Source organism: Mesocricetus auratus, unplaced genomic scaffold, assembly GCF_017639785.1.
Source record: "Mesocricetus auratus isolate SY011 unplaced genomic scaffold, BCM_Maur_2.0 contig_11689_pilon_obj, whole genome shotgun sequence".
NCBI lineage: Eukaryota > Metazoa > Chordata > Mammalia > Rodentia > Cricetidae > Mesocricetus > Mesocricetus auratus.
The window spans coordinates 30,145-39,547 of NW_024434203.1; the positions used below are offsets into that span (position 1 = coordinate 30,145).

The 9,403-nt window shown below is 49.8% G+C and overlaps 1 protein-coding gene across 1 annotated transcript; it reads left to right on the forward strand.

Moving 5' to 3' along the window:
• Positions 1-219: 219 nt before the first annotated feature.
• Positions 220-8,699, forward strand: LOC121138564 (disks large homolog 5-like). Its single transcript, XM_040741237.1, has 4 exons — positions 220-352; positions 6,351-6,513; positions 7,669-7,800; positions 8,467-8,699. Exons 1-4 carry the CDS (start codon positions 220-222, stop codon positions 8,654-8,656), a joined length of 618 nt encoding a protein of 205 aa, XP_040597171.1. The 3' UTR covers positions 8,657-8,699.
• Positions 8,700-9,403: the final 704 nt, after the last annotated feature.

The following is a 9,403-nucleotide window of genomic DNA, read 5'->3' on the forward strand; positions in this document are numbered from 1 at the left end:
TAACAGGAGAGACTCCTGGAACAGAAACCTCAACTTCTGGTCAGTTTGGGGAGAAGTAATTAGCAGGTAGGCCAGAGCAGCGCCCAGTGACATCATCAACAGTCCCATCCCTGGACAATCTCTTGCATCCTGGAGCTCTTCTGTGATGTCACTAGTGTTGTGGTGACACCAACTGCCTGCGGAGTATTCACTCAGTGCCTATAGGGCTCACCCGTAGACATGCTGGCAAGGCTAGGCAGGCTATTTGGGAGAGAGAATGGAGAGCGTGGAGAGACCAGAGAGAGGCAGAAGAAAGCTGGCCTTCGGTCTCAGCGTAAACCATGGAGAAGTAAATGGTTCTGGAGAAGGCACAGTGAGTTCTGAGCCGGGAATGGGGGGTTTCCTGGAGCAGACGGACTTGAACTGGACCTTCCAGTGATGGGGCAGAGCAACTGGGGCCTCTGCGAAGGCCCAGCTGATCTTCATTCCTGAAAGTAAAGGATCCCAGTCCATCCATCCCTAAAGCCGGGAGCTAGCAAGGGCATAGCTGTTGTGCTGGGCGCTCCTGGCTTCCCCATTTTTTTGGGTGGGGCAAGGAGGCCATCAGGAAGAAAGGGAGTGTCGTCTGCTCATGGAAGGGCTTCGCTGCCCTTCACCTTCACTGGTCTCCTGTAGGTGCAGCAGCTGTCTGGAACTAGTGACAGGGAGGGGAAAGTGCTTCTGACTGAGACCATGTCCTCAGGGTGTACAGCAGGGCCCTTCTCACCATCATTCCCTGTCAATGCTCCCTGAGGTTTCTGAGTCAGCAGTGCAGGTGTCAGGCCGTTCTCTGGTGCAGCAAAGAACTGTTAGAACAGGTGGATTAGAACAGAGACTGGCTGTCTATCTGTGAGGGTGCCTTGAGTCTGGTGACCACAAGACATGGCTTCTGTGTCTGCAGCCATGTGCCGTGGTGACCTGGCAGGGGATTTAGGCATCATCTCTACACTGGGCATCTGGGCACTTGTGGACTTTGCTGTTTTCCTCCTGACTTCTGAAAGCAGAGGCCTGAGTGTTCTGAAGTTTTATCCTGGGAACATTCCTGGGTGTCACTTAGGCCCCCTGAAGCAGAGCTGAGGGAGCCAGAGGAGATCAGCACCCACCTCTCTACAGAGCTATAGGCAAGTTGACACCTACAGCCTGAGCTTTCAGAACCAGCTAGGGCAAGGTGTCGTCTGTCAATCACTTCTGAACATCCGTCGGTGTGCCAGGGCTGTACTGGGATGAAGTGGTTTGTAGGGCAGATGCAGCCCGTCAGCTGCTGCACCTCAGTCCGTGGGAGACACCTAAACCTCTTCCATTACAGCTCAGTGTGATGAGAAGCAGTCGCATGCAATGGACTCTTGTGTGCTTTCCTGGGCTGGGGCTCGGGACATGGAGGCGTGTTGTCTCACACCTCATTGTTCACATGGCCACGCTGCCTGAGAGCACCAGAGCACAATTATTTCACACCTTACCTTCTGGATCCACTGTCTTCTTCATCATGCACCTCCGTGTGTGTGTGTGTGTGTGTGTGTGTGTGTGTGTGTGTGTATGTATGTGTGTGAGTGAGTGCGTGTGTCTGTGTGTGTGAGTGAGTGCACGCGTGTGTGTGTGTGAGTGAGTGCGTGCACGTGTGTGTGTGAGTGAGTGTGTGTGTATGTGTGTCTGTGTGTGTGGTGCGCACATGTGTGTGTTCATCAGGACAGTTTTCAAACCAGTTTAGGGTTGTCTTGCTCCTAAACTCTTGCAGGATTCTGTGTAAGAAAGCTGTGAACTGTGGATGGGCAGAGTCACAATGTTCTTCCCACAAGGTGGCCTTCTAGAAAGAACTGCATAAGCTCTGACAGATGATGCACTTGAAAGCAAGGGCAGGAGGGAGACGCCTGGCACTGCTGCCTCATCACTCTGGACTGTGCAGTTTTTCTCCTGGCTTCTGAGGCCGGGCTTGAGGGTCTGAGGACAGGCTTCGTCCTGGGCAGTTGGGAATAAGCTTGAGGAGGCTGTCCCCTGGGTCACCAAAGTATGTGAATGGACGGAGGAATTGGGAACAAGATGACCACTGAGACACCCCTCTGGCCTGCAGAGAGATGGGAGAGTTGACACCCACAGAAGGGAAGTCTCAAGCCTGAACTTTGAGAACCAGCTAGGCAGAGTCTTATCTGTCAGTTCCCTTCCTAAACACTCTCCATGTGCCAAATGAGAAGCCTGGTGGAGGGCAGGCACTGTTCCGTGGCAGCTGGATCTCTGGGTATTCAGAAGATCACTAGGCCTCTCCTGCGATGGGAGATTAGTGTGGTAAGAGGTGTGCAGATACAAGACGGAGTTTCGTGTGTGTTTGCCTGGACTACCATAACTGTATCTCGAAGGCTACAGATTTACTCATGGAAGTGTGAAATCTCACAACTGTTGTAAAGGCCAAGAAAGCTGTCTTCAGTCCCAAGGACAACTGTCTCTGGGCCGCTTTCTTAGCTGCTGGGATTTTTAGGCAATCCTTCATACCTTGCCTTCTAGATCTTCATCTCTAGCTTCAAGTGCACAGGGCATAGTCTCCTCTCTCTCCCCAGCTCCTCTCCCTACGTTCATAAAGACACTTTTCATACCAATTTAGGCACGGGCTTTGTTCCTTAACTCTGGTATGGCCTCAATTTGCTGGTCTCTACAAGACCCTATGGAAATAGAGTTGACATCCAACTTTGTTTGACTAGGGCTTCACCACCAGAAGAGACACAGATCACCAAACAGCCCGAATCAAGCCTAGGGCCCAAGGAAAACACTCTGGAGGAGAAAGTCCAGACATCTGGAGAACATGCGCTCCAGAATGACCAGGGCTGGCCCCTCTTTACAGGGACTGTCAGGATGAGTAGAAAGGTGGTGTGGAACCTTAATAAGTCACTATGGCAAATGAACCCTAAGTCTCTTCCATTGCCTATCCTTCTCATGTTCTATTTATTAGGATATCGTACCCAAATCTAGCAGAGTCATCTTCTCAAGAGCATGTGAATTGCCACATGTGCCTCCAGAACAAGGTATGTGGCTTGTGTATGCTGGTTGAAGTACCTCAGCAGTTTTACTCCATGACTGTGTGTTTTGCCTGCGTGCGTGTGTGTGTGTGTGTGTATGCGCACGTGCACGTGCATGTGTTTTTCCATTCATGAAGCCTCTTCATAGCATAGACTGATCTCTTACTTGCAGCTGCTCTTTCTTCAGGCTTCAGATTCCAGATTTGGGCAATCATGCTCTTTCTGGAGTGTTTGCTTTTGCCTGAGGGACCACCTCACTGACCCAGCACTCAGGTGACTCCAGCTGTAAACAGCTTATCACATCTTCACTAACAGCCTCATGGCTGGAATGAATGATGCCGAGGCGCTGGGGGAAGCTGGCATGGCTACATCCATGATTTGTCTTTGTCTGGATACCCACCCAGACCACTAACAGTCAGAGAATCTTCCCCAGGTGCTTGTTCGCTTCAGGGGACACATCTTTCTTTTATCCTCCCCTTCACCCTGACCTAGCTTTTCAATATCCTTTATTTCTCATTGAGTATGGATCAAACGGAGGGGAAGAGCCATTCTTGGACAGTTTGGAAAGTGAGCCTTCAATTCTCCACAGATAAAATTTTTTTAATGTAGCAGAGAGCTAGATTTTTGGCTTTGGAACGAGGAGGTGCTGAACGGCTTCCCTTGTGTCCCAAGAGGGACTTCTGGTCAGTTTAGGGAGAAGTAACTGGCAGGGAGGCAATCAGTAGGCAGGGACATCAGTAGTCCCTTCTCTGAACGTTCTACTGTGATCTGTCAGTGGGGAAGGCTTTCTGTATTTGCTCCTGCATGGCCTTTCCATTAACATGAGAATCTGAAACATCCAGCAAGTGGCTTGGGCATCCCCGCACCACCTGAGTGCTTCTGGACAGTGACAAATTTCTCCTGGCTTCTGAAAACACATGGTTGAGTGCTCTGAAGCCAAGGCACATTCTCTGCAGCCGTGAATTAGCCCTGGGAGGCTATCCCCTGTGTCAGCTCATGCAGGAGGACAGAGTAAACCAGCTGGATTCTGAGACAACCACCTCCTTGTAGAGAGATGGGAGAACTGACATTCACACAGCGGGAGACCCAAGTCTGGGGTTTCAGGCCTGGCAGGGCGAAGCCTCACCTGTCAGTCACTTCCTCAGCATCCTTCTGTGTGTCAGACTTGGACTGAGATGAGGTAGTGTGTAGGGCAGGGGCTGTGCCTTGACTTCCAGAAGTAGGCATTGCTGAGATAGCTAACCTCATCTAGCATGGCTTGTCAGTGTGATGTAACACCTGAAAGGTCATAATTTGTGCCACACCCCTCATTTGTTCTGAGGTCCACATAGTGTATTTGGGCAGCCACAGTCAGATTTCTGGAGAACTGGCAATCCAGGCTGGACATGGTGCAAGCTCCTCATTTCAGCGCTGTCAGTGGATTTAAAGGATGAAGTGGGGCTCTAGGAAAGCTCTGGGCCAAAGGGTCCTAACAATCTGTTCTCTTGTTCATTTGTGCCCTTTCCTTGGCTTTCTCATGGTTTGGTGGTATTGTATGCAAAGCTGGCCATGCCATCTTCCCTAAGTGCAGGCGCATTGTTGCACGTGGCTCCAGATCAAGAAATGTGGATTTTGTAGAACTCTGGGTGATGCTCCATAGCAGACACAGCACTTATGCTCCTCATGACTGTGCATGTGTGATTTTCTGAGGATGCCTTTATACGTCTGTGTCTGGCCTCTCACTAGCCATTCATCTTTAATGATCTCCAGTGCAGGAATTCATCACCACTCTTCCTGGGAGTGTTTGCTCTTGTGTTGGAGCCTCGCCCGGGGAGCCCAGTCCTTAGCATCTCCAGCCTGACCTGCCACTAGGTGATCTCACATTTGCTATCATCGTAATAGCTGGAATATGTACTGCTGAAGGTTTTGGGGAAATTTTCATCATTACCTGTGGAACTTAACTTTGGTATAACAGGACATGCACAACCCTTCACCACTCCCACACATTGTAAGAGCTCAGTGGATCCTGCCCAATGCATTTGTTCACTTCAGAGGACGATATTTCCTTTACACCATCCTGACCTGATTCCATAGCAACCTTTATTTCTCATCTTATCGACTAGAGAGCTTACGGATGGGAAGAGCCATTCCCAGGACATGTTTGGTGAGTGAGTGTTTAACTCCCCACAGATGAAGAAGTGCAAAGGTTCTCATGAAGCAGACAGATCTCTGGCTTTGTAAGGTGGAGGTGCTGAATGTCTTCCCGTGTGTTTCTGGGAAGGCTCCTGGGAAGGGCAATGTGAATTCTGGTGAATCACCAAAGATCTAGTTAGTAAGGAGGTGAGGGCTGGTAGTGGTGACCCTAAGTGTTCCTTCGCTAAACATTCTATTGTATCCCAGAGACCCCTTTGTATTCTCTGTGATGTGACCAGTGTTGTGGCAGCATCAAATGCCTGTGGGTTATTCATTCAGTGCCCATAGACATGTTGGCATGACCGAGCAGGCTGCTTGGGAGAGAGTGTAGAACATGGGGAGAGCAGAGATAGGTAGAAGGAAGCTGACCTCCAGTCTCAGTATAAAACATGGAGAAATAAATGGTTCCTGGGAAGGCAAAGTGAGTGCTGAGTAGGGGATGGGGAGTTTCCTGGAGGAGGTGGAACCTGAGCTGGGCCTTCTGGTAGTGGAGTTCAGCAGCAGAGAGCTCCTGGGAAGCAATAGGCCTATCCTGCTTCTCTGGGTTTCTGAAGAGCAGACCCAGAGTCAAGAGTTTCTGATGGTTAGTTCAGGAGAGTCATGAATTGTCCAGACTGCAGCTGCTGTTTCCTAAATATCATTTTGAGTGCCAAAGACTGGCAGGAAAAAAGGTGTCCCTCTCAGGGTAGGGTGACCATGCACTTCACCCTCAGTAGATTCCTTCAGTTTCTATGGCCATTAGGAAGGGAGAGAAACTCCTGTGGCCATGCACCAAGGCCTCAGGGATTCAGGTGCTTTGGTTCTGGACACATATGATTAGGACTTGGTGCTGCTAATCTCTAGGGACAACAGGACTTACCTGAATCACATCAGATATGAGGTGACACTGTCCTTCAAATCTACATGGCCAGGTTAGCTCATGCCTTCCATGGCCAGGGGACCTGCAATTGGGAGTGACACACATGATTATCCATGGTGGTTGAGGACAGATCCATAACTCATGGGCTCCAGCTTGAGAATAGCTGCTTTGATGTCTGGAAGCTTCACTAGGTCCATAGCACTTCCTCTTCCTTGGGCTTCTTCTTGGGACCCTGCATGGACTCGCTTGGCCCTATGCCATTCAAGTATACGAGTCCACTTGTCTTTATCCACCTTCAGGGACTACTGAGGAGGCACCACCCCAACTCTCCACCTCCCCTGAGCAGGAGCAGCAGATGAAAGAGTTGGAGAAACTCACCATTCAGTTACATCACATGACATGCGAGAGAAATGAGCTGCGTGGAATCCTGGCCAATTATTCCAACAAGGATTTGAACAACAGGTAGTCATAATGCCCAGTTCTTTGCTGACCATATTGACTTCACAGTATCAATTCCAGGGTTCTTGAGGTACAGTAGGCTAAAACTCCAGGATGTCTTGGTAAGTAAACTAATTTTCCTGAGTGCATTGGAGAGGCAGAACTTGGAGCCTGGATAGGAGTGAGATGGGGACACAGGCTGTTATGCTTCCTCCAAGTGAAAAGCAGAGCCTATGGCCTGAGTCACACTCTGCTGATAGGAGCACTAGTGTGTAATCTCTCAACAGGCGCTTCAAGAGGCCTTGACAGGCGCTGGCCGGTGGGACTGGCTAGGTGCTGTGAGTTTGTGGTGAGTCTTTGTAATTGACTAGGATATGATTGTGCGCTGACAGCTCCTGGCAGCAGCTGGAGGGGCCTGGTCCCATTCATCCATCTCAGCATGTTGCTGGGGGGCCTGGAGCTCACACTGCTCTTCTCGTGTCTCGTTCCTTATACTCTGAGACAATGCCTGGATTTCTTTGACATCCTGTATACATGTAGGTGTGTGTGTGTGTGTGTGTGTGTGTGTGTGTGTGTGTGTGTCTGTGTGTGTCTGTGACCCTGGGCATCAGGGGCTGGTGGCAGGGCCTGAGGATTTGCCATTCCAGGTGATGACACTGCTGAGGCCAGGGAAGGTCATTTTGAGCAGCACACCTCTGGGCCACTGTGCTCACATTGGTGGGACATTGGAATCCCCCTTTGAGTTTATAAGAGCTTCCTGATGTTGGGACTCCTCCCTAAAAATACTGATTGTGTGCTCTGCTCTGGTCCTCTGTGAGGCAAACAGGCACCCAGGAATTAGAATTCCTGTTTTGCAGGCAGGAGAAATGTCATCCCAGGTTTCTGGTGGGTCTGGATATGTGATGCAGAATCCTGGAAACTTCTTAGAGAGCTAACATATACTGATAGAACCACTGAGAGTGTTCGTTGCAGCCCAGGTTCCCTTGCTTTGGACTGCCTTCCTCATGTGGCTTATGTACAGATTAGTAAGTTAAAGCAGCATCACGGGTGCCATTGTATAAGTGTCAGCCTGTGGCATCCATTGGAGGGGTGGTTAATTCAGGAGACAGTCTTATTCATGTGATCAATGCTGCCTGCGCTCATGGGGTTCATTTCTCCTGGGGCCATGCCCTACCACAGGCTGAATTTTGAGCTTGAGATGCTCACTATGGAGCATAACCAGTTGATGTCTGACCTTCAGAAATTGCCCATGGAGATCAGCGATGCCTTGGACAAGTGCAAGAGGCTGATGGAGGAGACTGAATCCTTGAGGCGAGTGCCTGATTACATGGGGAGGGACTGTTTCTACCCTTCTTTGTCCTTGACCCAAAGTGAAGTCTCTGGTTCTAGCCTGTCTACTTCTGAGCAAGCATCCTGCCTTGTGCCCTTGGATTCAGTTTGCTAATGTGAAAAGACACTGGCCTTCTCCCAGCATTGTCCTGCCAGCTCCAGGAGCCCTTAGATGGACAAATGGTTTGCACCATGAAGAGGATGTCTGGCAGCCCTAGGATTCTGGGGCTTGACAGGGGCTTCATAGAGCTGGTTTCTAGGTGACCCCTAGATATGATTTATTCTGTTTGGGACTTCAGCCCTCCTTCAGAAAGTGTTTGCCCTTTAGTTTCAGATGGTTTCCTAAACCATGAAGAGTTAAGCACAGGTGGGGTCTGCACTCTGTTCCCAGAGGCACAGGATCCCCTTTGGTAACTGGGCTTTCAGAAGTACTTTGAGTCTTTCTGTAATTTGACTAGTCTCTGAATCATGCAATTTGATTATTCTCTGGATTTGGCCTGCCTCTGAGTGATGCTGGCTTGACTACTGAGAGTTCCATTCCTGGGCTGTCTGGGTACCTGGGACTTTTCAGGACTGGTAGTATTTGGAGGTAGGGATTTCAAATGGCTGCTCGGTGGAACTCACCATTTATTTTTGTGTGTGGTTCAGTTACTGGCATGGCCAGGTCCTAAGAGAATGGATTCAGCTTAAGAAAAACGTACATGCGTCAAGACTGAAGAACAGATTGCTGCGGAAGGAGCAGATAGAACTGCAAGAGTCCTGTGAAGAGGTGAAGAGGCTCTTTAAGGAGATCCATGAGATCTGTGACCCCTGTGCTGAGCAGCATCAGGTAGGCTGAGGCAGCATGGGAGGGCGGCCCACCTGTCAAGTATAAACCCAGAGACACCCATGAAACCATCCACCCACCCACCCAGACTCCCACCCACATGGCATCCAATTGTTCATTTCCTTGATCATTCAAATGTTTCTCTGTAGAGTTATCTCCTTACAAGAAACTGGATGGTTTGCAAGCTCTCCTGCTCTGCTAGAAGCTGCTGTCCATCAAGGGAGGTGGATCAATCACATATCACACCTATATGCCATTATGTTAGCAGGGCTGCTATGCAGGGAGCTACTTAGGGAATAGCACAGAGATATCAGTGATGAGGTCAGAAGCCTGTGACTCATGTGCTTTGCTGGGGTCACATGAGATCACAGGTGGGAAGTAGCTTTCAAGGATGAGAGCCCAGTGCCAATACCAAGTGAGTGGTTCTCAATGTCATACTTCTGGGTGCCATGTGGTACTTTTTTTCCTGTATCTCATTGTGTTTGCTTCCTTTTGCCAAGCTCTTGGTTCACACTGACAGAAGGCTGACTGACACCTTGTCAGCCCCTTTTCTGTGACCTTGGTGGACATTTCCCCCATTCTGGAACTTCCAGTCTGGAGCTGACTGGATGACCATAGATGTGGGAGGACTTTGACAGCCTGAGGGCTGTGGTGGCAGATTGGAGACTTCAAGAGAACATTATCTCCAATAATGTCAACGTCAACATAATCTGACGAAGCTGTGTGCTCCCCTAGGCATTTTAGTCCCCAGGAGATGAA

Bases quoted from the DNA above. Each gene is read 5' to 3' on its own strand.
- LOC121138564 (XM_040741237.1), top strand. From the start codon at position 220: ATGCTGGCAAGGCTAGGCAGGCTATTTGGGAGAGAGAATGGAGAGCGT. The intron at 353-6,350 runs GTGAGTTCTGAG...ATCCACCTTCAG, and splicing joins ATGGTTCTGGAGAAGGCACA to GGACTACTGAGGAGGCACCA. The intron at 6,514-7,668 runs GTAGTCATAATG...GCCCTACCACAG, and splicing joins AACAAGGATTTGAACAACAG to GCTGAATTTTGAGCTTGAGA.